Source organism: Lepisosteus oculatus, chromosome 6, assembly GCF_040954835.1.
Source record: "Lepisosteus oculatus isolate fLepOcu1 chromosome 6, fLepOcu1.hap2, whole genome shotgun sequence".
In the NCBI taxonomy this organism is placed as follows: Eukaryota; Metazoa; Chordata; class Actinopteri; order Semionotiformes; family Lepisosteidae; genus Lepisosteus; species Lepisosteus oculatus.
Genome location: NC_090701.1, coordinates 44,802,378 through 44,823,292, shown reverse-complemented (window position 1 = coordinate 44,823,292; position 20,915 = coordinate 44,802,378). Strand labels below are relative to the sequence as shown.

At 49.3% G+C, this 20,915-nt stretch overlaps 1 protein-coding gene across 1 annotated transcript; it reads left to right on the top strand.

Annotated features, from left to right (window-relative positions):
- The first annotated feature begins 1,167 nt into the window (after positions 1-1,167).
- patl1 (PAT1 homolog 1, processing body mRNA decay factor) lies at positions 1,168-19,698 on the top strand. Its single transcript, XM_015339355.2, has 18 exons — positions 1,168-1,265; positions 5,507-5,609; positions 6,048-6,397; positions 6,991-7,083; positions 7,682-7,879; positions 8,129-8,230; positions 9,238-9,324; positions 9,676-9,884; positions 10,106-10,277; positions 10,591-10,714; positions 11,719-11,816; positions 12,084-12,143; positions 12,465-12,607; positions 17,254-17,413; positions 17,493-17,633; positions 18,097-18,188; positions 18,300-18,449; positions 19,212-19,698. Exons 1-18 carry the CDS (start codon positions 1,251-1,253, stop codon positions 19,231-19,233), a joined length of 2,319 nt encoding a protein of 772 aa, XP_015194841.2. The 5' UTR covers positions 1,168-1,250; the 3' UTR covers positions 19,234-19,698.
- The last annotated feature ends 1,217 nt before the right edge of the window (positions 19,699-20,915 follow it).

Sequence of the window (20,915 nt, the reverse complement as noted above, 5' to 3'; positions counted from 1 at the left end):
ACTGATCTCATGAAATACCTGAATTCATGGTCAAACCACACAACAGTCTTCACCACTGGTCTAACACACAACTACTGACAGGCCTGCTGGACTATGACCCTACAAGACTCTGGGAGACACTGGGAGACTCTGGGAGACACTGGGAGAGACTAGAGACACTGGGAGACTCTTGGAGAGACTGGAGACACTGGGAGACTCTGGGAGTCACTGGAGACACTGGAGACACTGGGAGACTCTGGGAGACACAGGGAGAGACTAGAGACACTGGGAGACTCTGGGAAAGACTGGAAAGACTGGGAAAGACTATAGACACTGGGAGAGACTGGAGACACTGGGAAAGACTATAGACACTGGGAGACTCTGGGACACACTTAGAGAGACCAGAGACAGTGGGAGACTCTGGGAGACACTGGGAGAGACCAGAGACACTGGGTGACTGGGAAAGACTGGAGAGCCTGGGAGACACTGAGAAAGACTGGAGACGCTTGGAGATACTAGAGGCACTGGGAGAGACTGGAGACACTGGAGACTGGAGACTCTGGGACATTTTAGAGACTCTGGGAAATACTAGAGACTCTGGAGGCACTGGGAGAGACTGGAGACACTGGGAGAGACTGGAGGAACTGGGAGATTTGGGAAGCCATTGAACAACTTGGTGACCCAGGAAGATGCTGGGAGTGGAGGCCCTGGGAAAGACTGGAGACACGAGGAGACATGGTGGACTCTGAGACACACTGAGAGACTCTGGAAGAAACTGGACACAAGACTGAAGAAAGATCTCCCAGCTCATGTCAGATCTTACAGCCCTGTCAGCAGCTTCCACAGCCTGCCTTGAAACTCACTGTTGTGCTCTAGGTTTTAGTTCTGTTTCACTTACTGTTAACTTGTTTAAATTTGTGCTCACCTGTCTAGTTGTACAGTGTCTTGAGGTGCTGAACCATGAAAGACACCCTATAAATTAAATGTGCTCCTGATTATTGATAATTGATCATTATGGAGCCTTATGAATGGCAGTGGTGTGTTGAATATCTCAGTTCTTTTTCTCTCCTTGTATTATAACATATATACAACGTTTCTGTCAGATAATTAGAACTGCCATTTGGGAAGTAGCGACGGGCACGCGCTTTCTCGCCCAATCCGACTGTTAGTGCTCGCGCTCGACAACAGGGCAGCATGAGCGCGCCGGACGCAGCTGTGCGTTCGTGCGCGCGGCCCGGCGTGAGCAGCGGCGTCAGGAGCGGTGCGGGTTCATGTTCCGATTTCAGGTACGTTGCTTCTCCAAAAATCGCCTTTCAGGCTTCCGCTGCCTGTAGGATTGTCCGGCATTATGTGGGTATGTCTGCATGGGCTGCGGAGCTCTTTCCGGCGTCCTCTTACTTTGTCTGTGTGGCGCTGTGTGTCGTATCTCCTGGTTGAGGCCTACAAGCCTCGGCGTTTCCTGCTTAATTCTCCCCGCCGAGGGAGCGTCTGCCGGCTCTGGGATGCAGTTGGCCGATCTAGGGTTACGCTTACCTGTTTAGTTTTTTCCGCCACTGTTTCAGCCATATGACATTCAAAACTGTCCCTGTTTATAATCAGCAATGCGATATGTTGGGTTTCTTTTTAAAAAACGACTGGTCTTTGTGACGGATCCACCGTTATAAAGTATCTGACGAGAAAAGCTGTCTCGGTCCCACTCGTGATTACCGGCGAGTCTATCACTGGGGAAGCGTTTTGGAGGGAAATTGCTGCAGATTCTGACCATAAACCTCTCATGAAGAGTGTGAGGCCCAAAGACAAGTACATTTCCTATAGTTTGAGCCCCAGGGTATCTCTGCAGATTACACCCAAAATGGGGAAACTGGTTTTAAAGCCCCTGGAAATTATATATTTTATTTCTCGAGCTGTGCACCAGGATTTGAGTTAGTGAGTTAGCTGCTGAATTAGTGTGGGGACAGGTTGTGAACACTAGTGTTAGTGAGAGATCAGTGTGTATTAGTGTGGAGATGGGCTGTGAACACTAGTGTTAGTGAGAAATCAGTGTGTATTAGTGTGGAGATGGGCTGTGAACACTAGTGTTAGTGAGAAATCAGTGTGTATTAGTGTGGAGATGGGCTGTGAACACTAGTGTTAGTGAGAAATCAGTGTGTATTAGTGTGGAGATGGGCTGTGAACACTAGTGTCAGTGAGAGATCAGTGTGTATTAGTGTGGAGATGGGCTGTGAACACTAGTGACTCAGATTAGTGTAGATATGGGGTGTGAACACTAGTGTCAGTGAGAGATCAGTGTGTATTAGTGTGGAGATGGGGTGTGAACACTAGTGTCAGTGAGAGATCAGTGTGTATTAGTGTGGAGATGGGCTGTGAACCCTAGTGTTAGTGAGAAATCAGTGTGTATTAGTGTAGAGATGGGCTGTGAACCCTAGTGTTAGTGAGAAATCAGTGTGTATTAGTGTGGAGATGGGCTGTGAACACTAGTGACTCCGATGAGTGTAGAGATGGGCTGTGAACACTTGTGTCAGTGAGAGATCAGTGTGTATTAGTGTGGAGATGGGCTGTGAGCACTAGTGTCAGTGAGAGATCAGTGTGTATTAGTGTGGAGATGGGCTGTGAACATTGGGAACAGTGAGAGATTAGTGTGGAGGTACACACTAGTGTATCTAGAGATGAATGTATCTAGAGACTAGTATATCTAGGATGGGCTGTGAACACTGTTGTCAGTAAGAGATCAGTATGTATTAGTGTGGGGATGAGCTGTGAATACTAGTGTCAGTGAAAGATCAACCAAATCAAGTTACTGGTCAAAATGTAATCTTATTTAGACCATAAGACATAAGGTCAGAAGCAAGTGGAGGTCTCTCTGCCCTTCAAGGTTGTGCGGTAGTAGTTAATCGAACCCAGGATCTTGTCTGTGTCCTGGAGGAGGATCTCATCCAGTTCTTTTCTAGAATGAAACCAGGGTATCGGCCTCATCAGCATGGCGGGGCAGCTTGTTCCACACTCCCACCACCCTTTATGTACCGAAGGGCCTCCTATCCTCAGTTTTTAGATTGAGTTCTGTTGTTTTCATTTGGGTCTTTTGGTTTGGACACTCAGTTCCTATTATTGTCTCCTGTCCTCTAGTGTCTTTTTATTCAAGTTCAAAGAGCTTTATTGGCTAATAATGTACAGTGTTCCAAAAGCAGATACAATTCACAGAACATTTACATTTGCACATCATTGGACATTTGCATACATAACATAAAACATTATGGTGAGACAAACTACTCTCTTTTCCCCGGGCTGTGACAGGGGATCACATACTGGGCTGCAGCTCTGTTGAGTTTCCTCCCCCAGTAGGATCAGGAGCTGTTCTTTTTCTGGCAGGTGTGGGGATTCTGGGCTTAGATTTATTTTAAGAATGTTTGTGTAATCCTAGAGTATTTCTCACAGTGCAGCCTTTGTCTCTGCTTCTGACTGCTGGGAGTAAGAGCACAGCCTGTCCTCTCTGGACAGCCAGGTCTGTCTGTGTCCAGGCTGTGGTCACTGAGCCTGTCCTCTCTACACAGCCAGGTCTGTCTGTGTCCAGGCTGTGGTAGCTGAGCCTGTCCTCTCGTAACTCGTAGGTTAGTTGAGCCCTGGGAAAACTGGCCCTGGTGTGAGTGTGTGTGTGTTGTTTCTGTGTGTCTGCTCTGCAAGGGACTGGAGTCCAGGTTGTACCTTGCCTTGTGGATAGACACTGGCTCCCCCATAACCCTGAAGTGGATACAGCAGTTAATGTATTGTTGGGTGTTTTTACATAACTGAGCAGGGCCTTTCCAGGGTGTTTATCCCTGTCTCACTCCTCCCCCATGTGTGGTGATCTCTCTGTGGCGACATTCTCTCACACATGGCTCTGGGCTATGGTGCTTGTTTTCAGAAATGCTGCACAGTTGTTGTGCAGGACTGTTATGCAAAGCTCTACTTCCGCCTGCTCGTAGATTGATAGCAGATGACTCTTCAGATTATGGCCCAGGCTGGGTTCTGCTAGTTCATTGTGGCCAGCTGATTTTCACAATCCACTCTATCGACTATGTTTCTCACATTATCTGACTCTCCTCCCCCTCCTCTCAGTCTGTATCTCTTCCTGTCCTTTGTGACTCTCTGATTTCTGATCTCTGCCACCCTGCTGCTCCTCTCCCCTGGTTCCCAGTTCCTGCGGTGTCTCTCCCCCATCCTGCAGTACTCCTGTTTCACATTCTTACCCTGACCCACTGACCGTCTCCCTATACACTGGCCATCTTTCTGTCTGGAACAGATACACTGACCATCTGTCTGTCCAGTGCAAGCTCACCGGCCCCACAGAGTGACCCTGTATATCACAGACTGAACATAGGCCTTCACCAACAGACAACACTCCTGCGACTAAGAAGGACAGGAAAGAGCCACAAGTGTTACAGCTGCAAGATGCAGTAAACGAGAGGATCACACTCTAGGGAAATCGGATACTAGGAAAGAGCTTGGATTTGGAAAAGTTAGGTCTTGCCTGACCAGCTTTTTAGAGTTTTGATAAATGCTTACTAGATAGAAAAGAGGGTACAGATAAAGGGTTAATGTTCAGACTGAGGTTATGTAATTAGTGCAGTACCACAAAGGTCTTTGTTAGATTCAATAGTGAAACACAAACCAGAGAAATCAAGTGGAAACTACAGGGAAGTTACTGCAAAACTGAGAACAAGAGGCACTTCTTTACACAAAGGGTGGTGGGAGGGTGGAACAGGGTGCCCAGCCATGTTGTTGAAACTGATATTCTGGTTTCTTTCAAGAAATGGCTGGATGGGATCCTGGAATCAATTAACTACTAAGACAGCCAAATAGCCTCCTTTTGTTTGTGAGCTGTCTTATGTTGTTAAGAGTGACCCCCTCCTCACCAGCCTGCTTCCCAGCTCAGGAGTCTTTTCTACTCCCGGTCTCCCATGTTGAGACGTTTCTCACCGCCGGGAGAGGCCTGACAGCAGCTCCATCATCACCAATGAGATCATGGATATGGGTTTTCAATCCTGCTCTGTTTCTGAAACCGCATGCACATCTCCTGTTGTCTGTGATGCCTGCAGTGGTGAATTTGAGAGTTCTGCTGCACAAACGTAATCTACTCCAGCGATTTCTGGAACATCTGCTAAAAACAGTCATAAGATTTTTTTTCCCTCAATCCTGCTCCTGCAGACCTACACACCTGTGGAATTGTGTTTGTAATTGACTTAATAACAGGGTTAATTTGAACTGTGTGACTGTTTTCAGATATTAAAATGTACTGGAGGTAGTCTTTAAACATTTGCGCTTCCTAATTGAAATCGAATCCCAAACTCTTGACTTGAAAAAGTACTTGCAAATGTTCCAGTCAAGCAATTTATTAATTGAATTAAGGCTTCATTTAAGTAATTAAGCTCAGCAGGATTGAAAACCAGGAGGTGAGAGCTCCTCCATGATTAATCCCTCTCTCTCGGTGTAGTGCCAGTGTGCTGTGGTGTCATTGTGTCGCTGGATTAACCTCCCACTGTTTCCCTCAAAGTCTCTGGATGAGGACTGTCCTCTGGAGGAGGAGGAGGGTCTTGTTGATGAGGAAGATGACATAGACCAATTCAATGACGACACCTTCGGAGCAGGAGCTATAGGTAACATTTTGTTATCTCCTCTGTCAATGCAGTGTTAATGTACTGGAGTGTCCAGTCAGTGTGTCTGTACTGTATTAACCCCTCTCTCTCTGTGCAGTGTTAATGTACTGGAGTGTCCAGTCAGTGTGTCTGTACTGTATTAACACCTCTCTCTCAGTGCAGTGTTAATGTACTGGAGTGTCCAGTCAGTGTGTCTGTACTGTATTAACCCCTCTCTCTGTGCAGTGTTAATGTGCTGGAGTGTCCAGTCAGTGTGTCTGGACTGTATTAACCCCTCTCTCTCAGTGCAGTGTTAATGTACTGGAGTGTCCAGTCAGTGTGTCTGTACTGTATTAACCCCTCTCTCTCAGTGCAGTGTTAATGTACTGGAGTGTCCAGTCAGTGTGTCTGTAGTGTTAAGTATTACTGTACTGTATTAACCCCTCTCTCCCTGTCTAGATGATGACTGGCAGGAAGAACACGCCCGGCTGGCGGGGCTCGATGAGCGGGTGCGAGGAGACGGGAGTGGGGGGGTGAGCTCTGAAGCTGCCCCCAACACTCCCCTTCCTGCCCCCTCTGCCTTGGCAGCCGCCCCCGCCCCCCCCTCTCTCTCTGCCCCCGGGCTGGGGGAGGAGGGCAGTGGCGATGGCTCCGCGCTGGCTGAGAGCCTGTCCCGCCTCATCATGGAGACCGACCCCGGGGTCGCGGGGGTGTCCGGAGTCATCGGGGGGCCGGGGGGACCCTCTGCCGGCCCCCCCTCGTCTCTGCTCGGCTACCAGCTGCACCAGCGCGGCACAGCGCCCCTGCAGGTGAGGCAGTGCACTCACACAGGATCGCTTTAGATTTCGGGGGAGAGCGGCGTGAATGGTCTCCTGGTCTCAGGGGAGTGAGGACACGTCGCGGGGTTACACACAGCCCGCCTACGAGGACAAGTGAATAACATCAAGTTAACATGATGTTTGACATTTGATTTGTGGAGCAAGCACAGTGCCCGACTCCAGGAGTCCCTCGCCATGTGCGGTCTGGTCTTCCAGTTTGGGAGCCAGAGGAAACGAAATCGTTAAACGTGGGCAAGAGCCCTGCCTGTCAGCCCACAGCGTGATTGAGCCTTGAGATCTGTTTTCTTTCTGATAACATTTGAATGTGCTGGAGGCCGGTGATTTGTATGTGTGCGTGGGGACAGAGCACCTCAATAATTTCACATTCAGGTGAGAGGATTAAAAACGGTTGGGAACCTCAGTCTGTAGTCATAGATTCGTTTCTGAGTCCAGGCTGTGGTCACTGAGCCCGTTCCTGTATCTGCAACATTGAGGAGTGAGTTGACAGGTTTCTGGGCCCAGCAGTGATTATGTGGGGGTGTGTCTCCTCCTCCTCTGACCCTCGCTCTCCCTCTTCTCCACAGGCCTCCCCACAGGTGGGCTCTCACAGCATCTGGGAGAACAGCATGGGCTTCGGACCTGTGGGCGTCTCTCCTGCACTCGTCCCTCACGTGGAGGTAAACAGCAGTATGGGGGGCTCTGAGGCACCTGGCCTGCTCTGATCTCTCAGTGTGATTCATGCAGTAATACTGACCTCTCCGTGTCATTCCTGCAGTCACCAATAATACTGACCTCTCCGTGTCGTTCCTGCAGTGACCAATAATACTGACCTCTCAGTGTCGTTCCTGCAGTGACCAATAATACTGACCTCTCAGTGTCGTTCCTGCAGTGACCAATAATACTGACCTCTCAGTGTCGTTCCTGCAGTCACCAATAATACTGGCCTCTCAGTGTCGTTCCTGCAGTGATCAGTAATACTGACCTCTCAGTGTCGTTCCTGCAGTGACCAGTAATACTGACCTCTCAGTGTCGTTCCTGCAGTGATCAATAATACTGACCTCTCAGTGTCGTTCCTGCAGTGATCAGTAATACTGACCTCTCGGCGTCGTTCCCGCATTGATCAGAAATACTGACATCTCAGTGTCGTTCCTGCAGTGACCAGTAATATTGATGACTACTGTGCTGCTCTTGCAGTGTGTAATAATACTGATAACAGGAAGAACAGGTACAGGAGAGTATAACAGCTCATTCTCTCTCTTCCTCCTTGCCTCTTAGGACAGCCCCCTCATGTCAATCATCAAGGAGGTGGGACTCCCAAAAAGGCCACCAGTGAGGGGAGAGGAGACGCGGGACTTGTCAGAGCGTGTCCCACCCCCTCGGTCATCCTCGCCTGTGATTGGCAGCCCCCCAGTGAGAGCGGTACCGATCGGGACTCCACCCAAACAGCCCTTTGGTCACGGACTCAACCAGCACGTAAGAGAGGGGGTTCTGTTTGTGCTTGAATAATAGGACAAAAGGCAACTTGTCGCAGGAACCAGATCAGGTTTAGAACATTCTCAGCACTCGTCTGGAAGGCTGTATGTTCAGTAGAGACTATTATTAGTGTTTTGAATCAGTCACATGCTCAGTCCTACTGTGAGTATTACAGTGATATGCTGTGTATGAAATGGATTGCAGTGCAGTGTTGGTGCTGTGTGCTCTAATAAACACTGTCTGTTCCAGATCCTGTGTCCAACAGCAGTTCATGTTCGAGCCCCCGTCCACCACAGATACCCCTCAACCTTCCCTGACAGACTGTCCCCCAACCAGCTGCTCAACATGGCTGTGAGTGTGTGCCAGTCTTCCTCTCTCTCTTATGGCCTCTGTGGGTTTCTCTAGGTCTTTTGGTCTGTGTGTCTCTTCCTGTCCGTGTCTCAGTGTCTCTCTCTGTCTTGTGTGTCTTTCTCGTGTGTCGTTTTCTGTCTCTTCCTCTCCTTCTCTCTGTCATCTGTGTCAGTGTCATCCTCTCTCCTTTTCATTTGTTATTATTTTAAAAGCCCTATTTTCACAGGCTGTCCAAGTCGCATTCAACTTCAAAGAGCTTTTTTGGCAAGACCATAGAATTACAGGTTTGCTAAAGCAGTAACAACAGAACATTTACAGTAATATTATTGAGAGACGGGCTCAGTGTCTGTTCCTCAGGCTGGGACAGGAGATCACACACTGTATTATTATTGAGAGACATGCTCACTGTCTGTTCCTCAGGCTGGGACAGGAGATCACACACTGTATTATTATTATTATTATTGAAAAACAGGCTCACTCTGTTCCTCAGGCTGTGGCAGGAGATCACACACTGCATTATTATTATTATTATTATTATTATTATTATTATTATTATTATTATTGAGAGACGGGGTCACTGTCTTTTCCCCAGGTTGTGTGGCACACTAGGCTACAACTTTGAGTTTTCACCCTCAGTAGAATCAGATTATGACAGGTGTAGCAATTCTGGGATCAGATCTCTTATTTTAGGGTAGTGTCTAATACCTCATACACACTGAATAGCTGCTCTCACAGCTGGTGGGTGAACGACAGGGTGGGCGGGTGCTGCTTCTGTTTGACTCTATGGGTGGGTGGAGTCCTGTTTATCAAGGCAAGATGGGCAGAGTCTTGAGGGATTGTTGTGACAGTAAACTTGTGGCTGTGTGGCTGTGATAAATAGAAGCTGCTGGTTTTTAATGTTTTTAACCACAAAAAAGTTACCATAAGATTAGAGGGACTTCACATTTCCTCAAGAATAAGGAAGTCAGATAAAGACTTGCTTCCCTCTTGTCCCCTGTCTCTCTCAGAATGCTCCTATGCGTGGCCATCCTTTTCCCTCTGGTGTGGGACCAGTCCTATCTCAGATACAGAGAGCCCAGCTCATTTCACCACAGGTACGGAGCAGAGAGTGTGTGGGAAAACAAGGGAGAGAGCAGGAGCTGTCGAGGGGGGTCGTGGGCTGTCGAGGGAGAGGCCAGGGTCGGCGTGGGAGGGGTCATTGTCTGTCAAGGGAGGGGCCAGGTTCGGCGTGGGAGGGGTCATCGGTTGTCGAGGGAGGGGCCAGGGTCGGCGTGGGAGGAGTCATTGTTTGTCAAGGGAGGGGCCAGGGTTGGCGTGGGAGGGGTTATTGGCTGTTGAGGTAGGGGTGCGGGTCAGGGTGTGTTGATGGTGTGTGCTGGTAGGCTGTGTACTGTAGGATCCTGTGAGTGTTTCTGTATTGACCCTCCACCTCCGCTCTCCCACAGGGTGCCCTCTCCCACAGTGCTTTCTCAAGGAGTGGGGGCCCCTCTCCTCTCCTGGCTCCAAAGCAGCTCATGGCTGGTGGGGGGGGGTTTCGTCCGTTTTTCGGGCAGCCTCCTTCCCGTAGCATGGCACCCCCCCCTGTGCGGCCTGATACCACTCACCTGCACCCCCAGCATCGCAGACTGCTGACCCAGAGACTACAGAACCGCAGGTGAGGGTCTGACTGGTGTCAGCTGACCCAGAGACTGCAGAACCGCAGGTGAGGGTCTGACTGGTGTCAGCTGACCCAGAGACTGCAGAACCGCAGGTGAGGGTCTGACTGGTGTCAGCTGACCCAGAGACTGCAGAACCGCAGTTTACAATGTAAAGTGAGTTACAAAGTTGTTTTCAAGCTTTCTTATGTGCATACGCCTCTCTCTCTATGTCTCTTAGTGACCACTCTCGGGGAGACAGAGCTCAGCGTGGGGGTGACAGGGGGCGCAGAGAAAGGGACAGAGACCCCTACAGCAACCTGATGACCCCACGGGAGAAGGATTGGGTCGCACGTATACAGATGATGCAGCTGCAGAGTACTGACCCCTATTTGGATGACTACTACTACCAGGTCAGTCATCAGTTACTGTTACCTTGGTGATAAATATCAAGTATACCAGGTCAGTCATCAGTAATCAATACCGTACTGGCCAATAATAACTGTACCAGCTTAGTGATCAGTAGGGTATTGATTACTGATAAATAACCACTGACCAGGTCAGTCAATGGTAATCAATAACCACTGGGCCTCCTGGCCTCCTGAGCACAGGGGTCTGTGCCTCCTGTGCTGTTGACCCCTAGCTTCCTGCATCTATTGGTGCTGCAGCGAAGGATCGCGCTTGCCGATTGGTGAGATAACGAATGGGGGTGGTTTTGGTTTCCAGAACTACTTCGAGAAGCTGGAGAAGCGCCCGGGGGGAGAGCATTGTGGGCGGGACAGTGTCCGGAAAGAGGTGACCAAGCTGATCACCCCCCAGGTGGCCAAGCTGGAGCACACCTACAGGCCAGGTGAGCAGCACAGCAGTGACCACATCCATAACTAGAGCACAGCAGGTAACCAGAAACCAGTCTTCGCTCGGTCAGGCTCTTGTTTTCCCAGTGTGGAGCCCCTTGTTTCTGGGAGTCCTGTGAGGCAGGTTTTGGCTCCGGGTTATGTGATTGTTCGTCTCCTTGAGGTAATTCACAGGACACAGATGTGTTGCAGAGATTTGCCCTGGGTGCCAGGCGGGACCTGTGCTCTGCTTGCAAGTGGAAGAATAAGAACATTATTCTATAAAAATACATTTTTTTGTTGGCTGCACACAAAAATTCTGCATAGAACTTTGTTTCTTTCTAAAATACTGAACAAGGACTTTGGTTCAAAACGTCCTGAAACAATGTTCCTCCACCTATTTTGGGTCACAGGGGAGGTGGATCTTATCCTGGCAAGCACTGGGCGCAAGGCCAGTGTTCCACTGAATGGAACACTAGCCTATCACAGGGCACACACACATCAGTGTATGACGTGTAAATGGGCCACCTGTTTTCCCAGTAGCCAGTTAACCTTCTAGTATGTCTTTGTTCTGTGGAGGAAATCAGAGAACCTGGAGGAACCCCATGCGAAGATGGGGATATCTATATATCCTCTGTATCTCTTTCAGTCCGCGCAGATAGCACCCCAAGAATCAATTCTGTGGCCCCAACACTGCGAGGCATCAAAGCTAACCACTGCACCACTGTCCCACCCTCCTGAAATGAAAGATTTGTTTTAATCACGTCAAGCTTGTGTTCAACAGAAGAACATCCTTTTCTTACATTGCACTTCTGCCTCCTTGAAATACACATGTAACACAGAGTTACAAACACAAAGTCTTTAAGACATAGTAGACGTGTTTCTCAGTTACAGCTGGACACTGAAATCCTGGATACTAGCCAAATGCGTACGAGAGCCAGGGGGAAGGAAAGAAAGTGTTTTCTTCCTCCAACCCCACTGTACCGGCGCTGAACGGACCCCTCTCTGTCTCTCTCTGCAGTGCAGTTTGCTGGCTCTCTCGGGAAGCTCACAGTCTCCAGTGTTAATAACCCTCGCAAGATGATTGACGCTGTGGTCACGAGTCGCTCCGATGATGAGGTGTCTATCGGTCTTCGATGTTATCCTCTATCTGTGTCTTGTCTCTTCTCTTTCCCTCTAAATCTATGGGCCTGTCTATCTCTACCCATTTTTTATTTTTTTCTGTTAAACACTATGTCTTCCTAGTACTATTCTCTGTCTGTCCTCTGTCTTCTCTCTCCTCTTGTCACTGTTGGTCCTCTCTCTGTCTGACTGTACATCCTCCTGTTGCTGTCGGTCCTCTGCCTATCTATCCTCCTGTTGCTGTAAATCATGCTTGTCTTGCAGGAGAAGAGAGAGAAGCAGGTGTGGAACAAGAGGCGACAGATTCTCTACACAGTGGAGAAGGTGAGGGGAGTGGTGATACTGTACAGCACTTATATGCTGTTTGTCACTCTGCATGTACTTGTTTTAGCCAATGTGCACACACCTGTGTTTGTCCTGTGCAGTATTTATTCTGGTCTCTTTGGGACCAGATCTAATTATCTAAATATATATATATTATAAACATTTCTTATATCCCTTAAAAAATAAATCCCTTCTTTTCCTCCCTCTCCTTTGTTGCCATCTACTCATCTCTCTGTATCCTCTATTCATCTCTCACCTTATTTCTTCTTAATCATCCCTATCTCACACCTTTCCTTCCTTTCTAACTTCCTATTTGTCCAGCTGTACAGTCTGTTGCTGGAGGTGCAGGACTTTGAGAAGAAGTTCCTTCAGACTGCGGAGGAGCAGAGGGAGAGCCTGCTAGAGCAGCACAAAGCCCAGACCCTCCAGCTGTACAGCACACTGAGCGACAGGGAGGGCAGCAGGTACAGAGAGAGACACTGTACAGCACACTGACTGACAGGAACAACAGGTACAGAGAGAGACACTGTACAGCACACTGAGCGACAGGGAGGGCAGCAGGTACAGAGAGAGAGACACTGTACAGCACACTGACTGACAGGAACAACAGGTACAGAGAGAGAAACACTGTACAGCACACTGACAGATAGAGGAACAACAGGTACAGAGAGAGAGACACTGTACAGCACACTGACAGAGGAACAACAGGTACAGAGAGAGAGACACTGTACAGCACACTGACTGACAGGAACAACAGGTACAGAGAGAGAAACACTGTACAGCACACTGACAGATAGACGAACAACAGGTACAGAGAGAGAGACACACTGTACAGCACACTGACTGACAGAGGAACAACAGGTACAGAGAGAGAGAGACACTGTACAGCACACTGACTGACAGAGGAACAACAGGTACAGAGAGAGAGACACTGTACAGCACACTGACTGACAGAGGAACAACAGGTACAGAGAGAGAGACACTGTACAGCACACTGACTGACAGAGGAACAACAGGTACAGAGAGAGAGACACTGTACAGCATCTGACTGACAGAGGAACAACAGGTACAGAGAGAGAGAGACACTGTACAGCACACTGACTGACAGAGGAACAACAGGTACAGAGAGAGAGACACTGTACAGCACACTGACTGACAGAGGAACAACAGGTACAGAGAGAGAGACACTGTACAGCACACTGACTGACAGGAACAACAGGTACAGAGAGAGAGACACTGTACAGCACACTGACTGACAGGAACAACAGGTACAGAGAGAGACACTGTACAGCACACTGACTGACAGGAACAACAGGTACAGAGAGAGAGACACTGTACAGCACACTGACTGACAGGAACAACAGGTACAGAGAGAGACACTGTACAGCACACTGACTGACAGGAACAACAGGTACAGAGAGAGACACTGTACAGCACACTGACAGAGGAACCACAGGTACAGAGAGAGACACTGTACAGCACACTGACTGACAGAGGAACAACAGGTACAGAAAGAGACACTGTACAGCACACTGACTGACAGAGGAACAACAGGTACAGAGAGAGACACTGAACAGCACACTGACAGAGGAACAACAGGTACAGAGAGAGACACTGTACAGCACACTGACTGACAGGAACAACAGGTACAGAAAGAGAGACACTGTACAGCACACTGACTGACAGGAACAACAGGTACAGAGAGAGAGACACTGTACAGCACACTGACTGACAGGAACAACAGGTACAGAGAGAGACACTGTACAGCACACTGACTGACAGGAACAACAGGTACAGAGAGAGAGACACTGTACAGCACACTGACTGAGGAACCACAGGTACAGAGAGAGACACTGTACAGCACACTGACTGACAGGAACAACAGGTACAGAGAGAGAAACACTGTACAGCACACTGACTGACAGGAACAACAGGTACAGAGAGAGACACTGTACAGCACACTGACAGAGGAACCACAGGTACAGAGAGAGACACTGTACAGCACACTGACAGAGGAACCACACGTACAGAGAGAGACACTGTACAGCACACTGACTGACAGGAACAACAGGTACAGAGAGAGAGACACTGTACAGCACACTGACAGAGGAACCACACGTACAGAGAGAGACACTGTACAGCACACTGACTGACAGGAACAACAGGTACAGAGAGAGAGAGACACTGTACAGCACACTGACTGACAGGAACAACAGGTACAGAGAGAGAGAGACACTGTACAGCACACTGACTGACAGGAACAACAGGTACAGAGAGAGAGAGACACTGTACAGCACACTGACTGACAGGAACAACAGGTACAGAGAGAGAGAGACACTGTACAGCACACTGACTGACAGGAACAACAGGTACAGAGAGAGAGAGACACTGTACAGCACACTGACTGACAGGAACAACAGGTACAGAGAGAGAGAGACTCTGTACAGCACACTGACTGACAGGAACAACAGGTACAGAGAGAGAAACACTGTACAGCACACTGACAGATAGAGGAACAACAGGTACAGAGAGAGAGACACTACAGCACACTGACTGACAGAGGAACAACAGGTACAGAGAGAGAGACACTGTACAGCACACTGACTGACAGGAACAACAGGTACAGAGAGAGAAACACTGTACAGCACACTGACAGATAGAGGAACAACAGGTACAGAGAGAGAGACACTGTACAGCACACTGACAGAGGAACAACAGGTACAGAGAGAGAGACACTGTACAGCACACTGACTGACAGGAACAACAGGTACAGAGAGAGAGACACTGTACAGCACACTGACAGATAGAGGAACAACAGGTACAGAGAGAGAGACACTGTACAGCACACTGACAGAGGAACAACAGGTACAGAGAGAGAGACACTGTACAGCACACTGACTGACAGGAACAACAGGTACAGAGAGAGAAACACTGTACAGCACACTGACAGAGGAACAACAGGTACAGAGAGAGAGACACTGTACAGCACACTGACTGACAGGAACAACAGGTACAGAGAGAGAAACACTGTACAGCACACTGACAGATAGAGGAACAACAGGTACAGAGAGAGAGACACTGTACAGCACACTGACTGACAGAGGAACAACAGGTACAGAGAGAGAGACACTGTACAGCACACTGACTGACAGAGGAACAACAGGTACAGAGAGAGAGACACTGTACAGCACACTGACTGACAGAGGAACAACAGGTACAGCGAGAGAGACACTGAACAGCACACTGACAGATAGAGGAACAACAGGTACAGAGAGAGACACACTGTACAGCACACTGACAGAGGAACAACAGGTACAGAGAGAGAGACACTGTACAGCACACTGACTGACAGAGGAACAACAGGTACAGAGAGAGACACTGTACAGCACACTGACTGACAGGAACAACAGGTACAGAGAGAGAGAGACACTGTACAGCACACTGACTGACAGGAACAACAGGTACAGAGAGAGAGAGACACTGTACAGCACACTGACTGACAGGAACAACAGGTACAGAGAGAGAGAGACACTGTACAGCACACTGACTGACAGGAACAACAGGTACAGAGAGAGAGAGACACTGTACAGCACACTGACTGACAGGAACAACAGGTACAGAGAGAGAGAGACTCTGTACAGCACACTGACTGACAGGAACAACAGGTACAGAGAGAGAAACACTGTACAGCACACTGACAGATAGAGGAACAACAGGTACAGAGAGAGAGACACTACAGCACACTGACTGACAGAGGAACAACAGGTACAGAGAGAGAGACACTGTACAGCACACTGACTGACAGGAACAACAGGTACAGAGAGAGAAACACTGTACAGCACACTGACAGATAGAGGAACAACAGGTACAGAGAGAGAGACACTGTACAGCACACTGACAGAGGAACAACAGGTACAGAGAGAGAGACACTGTACAGCACACTGACTGACAGGAACAACAGGTACAGAGAGAGAGACACTGTACAGCACACTGACAGATAGAGGAACAACAGGTACAGAGAGAGAGACACTGTACAGCACACTGACAGAGGAACAACAGGTACAGAGAGAGAGACACTGTACAGCACACTGACTGACAGGAACAACAGGTACAGAGAGAGAAACACTGTACAGCACACTGACAGAGGAACAACAGGTACAGAGAGAGAGACACTGTACAGCACACTGACTGACAGGAACAACAGGTACAGAGAGAGAAACACTGTACAGCACACTGACAGATAGAGGAACAACAGGTACAGAGAGAGAGACACTGTACAGCACACTGACTGACAGAGGAACAACAGGTACAGAGAGAGAGACACTGAACAGCACACTGACAGATAGAGGAACAACAGGTACAGAGAGAGACACTGTACAGCACACTGACTGACAGAGGAACAACAGGTACAGAGAGAGAGACACTGTACAGCACACTGACTGACAGGAACAACAGGTACAGAGAGAGAGACACACTGTACAGCACACTGACTGACAGAGGAACCACAGGTACAGAGAGAGACACTGTACAGCACACTGACAGATAGAGGAACAACAGGTACAGAGAGAGACACACTGTACAGCACACTGACAGATAGAGGAACAACAGGTACAGAGAGAGACACTGTACAGCACACTGACTGACAGAGGAACAACAGGTACAGAGAGAGAGAGACACTGTACAGCACACTGACTGACAGGAACAACAGGTACAGAGAGAGAGACACACTGTACAGCACACTGACTGACAGAGGAACCACAGGTACAGAGAGAGACACTGTACAGCACACTGACTGACAGAGGAACAACAGGTACAGAGAGAGAGACACACTGTACAGCACACTGACTGACAGAGGAACCACAGGTACAGAGAGAGACACTGTACAGCACACTGACTGACAGAGGAACCACAGGTACAGAGAGAGAGACACTGTACAGCACACTGACTGACAGAGGAACAACAGGTACAGAGAGAGAGACACTGTACAGCACACTGACTGACAGAGGAACCACAGGTACAGAGAGAGACACTGACTCGCAGAGGGGGGACTGCGTTGGGGTGAAGGCCTCATCTCTGTCTCCTCCTGCTCACTTCTCCCTGCATGTCTCAGGATCAGCGATGAGCTCTTCATCCAGATCATGTCCCTCCGCAAAGGGAAGCGTCTCATTGCCCGGATCCTCCCCTTCCTGGGTAGCGAGCAGGCTGCTGCTGTCGTCATGGCTATCGCCCGCAATTTGCCAGCCATCGCGAAGAAGGACAAGCAGGACCAGGTGAGCCCAGTTCCGGGCAGCTGCGAGTGTCTGCCCCCGTGGGCTGGCGCCTATCTAAACCCATCTGTCCGTCTCCCAGGTGCTGTCCTCGCTGGTGGAGCCCTGCGCGGCGGTGATCCAGTCCCTGTCCAGCGCCGGCCTGACGGACCTCCTGCAGGAACTGCAGGGCCCGGCCCAGTGCCCCAGCGACACGCAGCTGCACAAGGTTCTGCACAACAAGGTGTGGGCCCCCACAGACAAACTGGGTTACACCGATGTACCCCGTGATATAAGAATTAGAACGTATTATTCCTTCATGTTCGTAGTATTTTACCCTGGTGGATTGTGGGAAGGGCTTTATAAATTGTGGCAACCCACTTCACCCCCAACGAAGCACAGCCCACAGAACACAGAACAAGGAGAAACTGCTGCACCAGGGGGATTGTGGGTGATCTGGGGTACTGGACTTCTCCCAGTGAAGTGACACACAGCAGCCCCACTGCACACAGATCAGGGGAGCAGAGAGAAACTGCTGCACCAGGGGGGTTTGTGGGTGATCTTTCCAGTACTAGCCCAGAATGGAGTTTAGTCAGTAGTAAATGATGATGATGTACAGTATATTTCCCTCATATTAAAGATGATGTATGTTTCAGCACACTGGAGGGACCTTACTGATAGTGACACTCTCATTTTTTCTCTCTCAGTTTGGCCTGACGTTCCTGTACCTCATTCTCAGCGAGGGGGAGAGGCTGCAGAGTGCAGACCCTCACTGTGAGCTTATGGAGGACAATCGATGGTCAGTAACACCGTTTGCTCTGCACTGTCGGACCCACGGACGGGGACGGCGTCGGTGATGTCGGCCCCTCGGACGGGGACGGGGACTGATTTTGTCCGCGCTCTCTCCCAGGACTGAGCTGGTGTTCTCAGTGACCCGGGAGCTGCTGCAGACCCCGCCCTCCTCGCTGGCCACGCCCTTCTTCACCCCCCCCAGCCTGCTGTCGCTCTTCTCGCGCTACGTGGACAGGCAGAAACTGGACACCCTACAGGACAAGCTACAGTGAGGACCCGTGTCTCCTATCCTTCTGCTGTTCTGTGCCCACCTCTTCCTCTGTGTCTCGGCACTCTCTCTGTCTCCCACTCAATTCAAATTCACATTCAAAGACTTTTATCGGCATGACCAACAAGTTACAGTGTTGCCAAAGCAGATACAATGAACACAGCAATCACAGATATTTAAAGTATGAGCATATTATTAGACATTTACATACATCACAAAAATATTATGGCACACTGTCTGACAGGAGATCACATACTGGGCTGCACCTCAGTTTCCTCCTCCAGTAGGATTAGAAGCAGAAGCAGCTGCTTCTGGCAGGTGTAGGAATTTGGGGATTAGAGTTATTTAAGAATAAGAATGTGTGATTAGACAGGATTTCTCACATTGCTCAGAAAGCGCATCTCTGTCTCTGCTTCTCCCCGCTGGGAGTAGGGTCACAGCCTGTCCAGTCTCTATGGCCAGCCTGTGGTCACTCAGCCTGTCCTCTCTGGACAGCCAGGTCTGACTGTGTCCACTCTCTATGGCCAGCCTGTGGTCACTCAGCCTGTAGTTCATCATTGTCTGTTTCTCTATGCTGTTTCTTATCCTGCTCAGGTCCTCAGCTACTTGTATTGTCCGTGTAGGGTCTTGTAGCATTCACGTTTGTCTGTGTGTCCCTGTGGTAATGTTTGCTTTTGCTGTGATTTGGTTGATTTTGATTGGTGTTATTTGCGTTGTGCTGTTTCTCCTGGTCTCCTGTATGATATCCCCTCTCTCTTGCAGGATCTCTGTCCAGTCCAGGTAGAAGTGACTGCAGCCCAGAAAGGAGCCATCCTGCTGAGACACTGATTCTGTGTGTGTGTACAGACTACATGTGAATAATAAACACACAGGAGCTTCAGAGATACCGAGAGCGAAGTGGTGGATAACACAGATGTCATTATCGGACCGTCTGTCCATGTGTGCGTGTGCAGGGAGATGGACCAGACTCTCGCTGTTCAGCAGTCTGATCCACTCCAGGTTTTACTGGCTGCTGGCTCTTTTGTATGCGTGTGTGTGTGTCTGTGAGAGCGCCACAGGGGCGGGCAGATTTTATCTCGTTTCCCTTGCTCTGTTAGCCCTGTCATAACACCGTGCTGTCTGTGGCCTGAGGTTCGAGTGCTGTGTGAGAGGGGGTAGGGGGACAGTGGGGGACGACGGTAAGTCCTTGGTTTTTAATTTAGCGATTGTTATGACACTCATGATACCGAATTAAAATATTTGTATTATACAGCTTTGTGTTTGTTTCAGTTGGTGCTGCTGTGACACTCTAACCTATGAACACGTGGACTAGCTCTCACTCACTCCCTCACTCACACGAGGACCCAGAGTGAGCTTCATGGCTCATGCCCAGACGCCAGTCCATCACTGGGCACACAAACACACTCACACCAGGGCCAACTTTCCCAGAAGCCAGTTAACCTACCCGCATGTCTTTGGAGTGTGGGAGGAAGCTCAAGAGAGTACAGGGAGAACATACAGACTCCACACAGACAGCACCCCAGTCCCCAGAGCTGTGTGGCAGCAATGCTGTCCACTGTACTGCCCCACATTCACGTTGTTAATTCAAACTGCTTGCTTTCACTCGAAAGTTTTCTATTTTACTTCTCTGGTGTGCGTTATTTGTACCACCACTGAGCCGCACCTTGAGCACAGCTCTTTTAATAAAATCCATTCCTGTCACCAGGAGGCGTCACTGTTTGAGCCTGTTTGATCTCCCAGCCAGATCGCCGATATTGGGACAGCCTGTAGCTGTCGGCCCGTGTGAGGTGTTCGAGTAGCTGCTGGTGAGCTAAGAGGCAGGTACACCCAGCTGATGAAGGGGCTGTGTGGTGGCTGATTACCTTCAGGGTAAACTCATCAGACCCCTAATAAAGGAGGAGTATTCCACAGCCGTGAAGCACAGCATGAATAATAATAATAATTGCTTACACTTATATAGCGCTTTTTTGGACACTCCACTCAAAGCGCTTTACAGGTAATGGGGACTCCCCTCCACCATCACCAATGTGCAGCCCCACCTGGATGATGCGACGGCAGTCATAGTGCACCAGAGCACTCACCACACATCAGATATCAGTTGGGAGGAGAGCAGAGTAATGAAGCCAATTCATAGAATGCAGACGCAAGGAAGGAAGCTCTGTCTCTAAACTCGTGCCAGGAGAGTTTAGAGACAGTTCTGATCACAGTAATCGAATTCTTGTTCCAGAGAGCTCGCTGTCCTGTTTATTTGAGGAAATCCTGAACTCCCGTATCGCACAATACTCAGACCAAGGACGTTCCCGTTCACATTTAGACATCGATGTTTCTAGGGAGGGAAAGTTAGTTCTGACTACTGTCCGTTTTCATTAGCACGCAGGGTTTTTTCCGGTTTTGTTTACAAGTTCAAGCATCATGAAGGATCAAACAAGATCTTCAGAACTTAATATTTTAATACCTTCGCAGTTT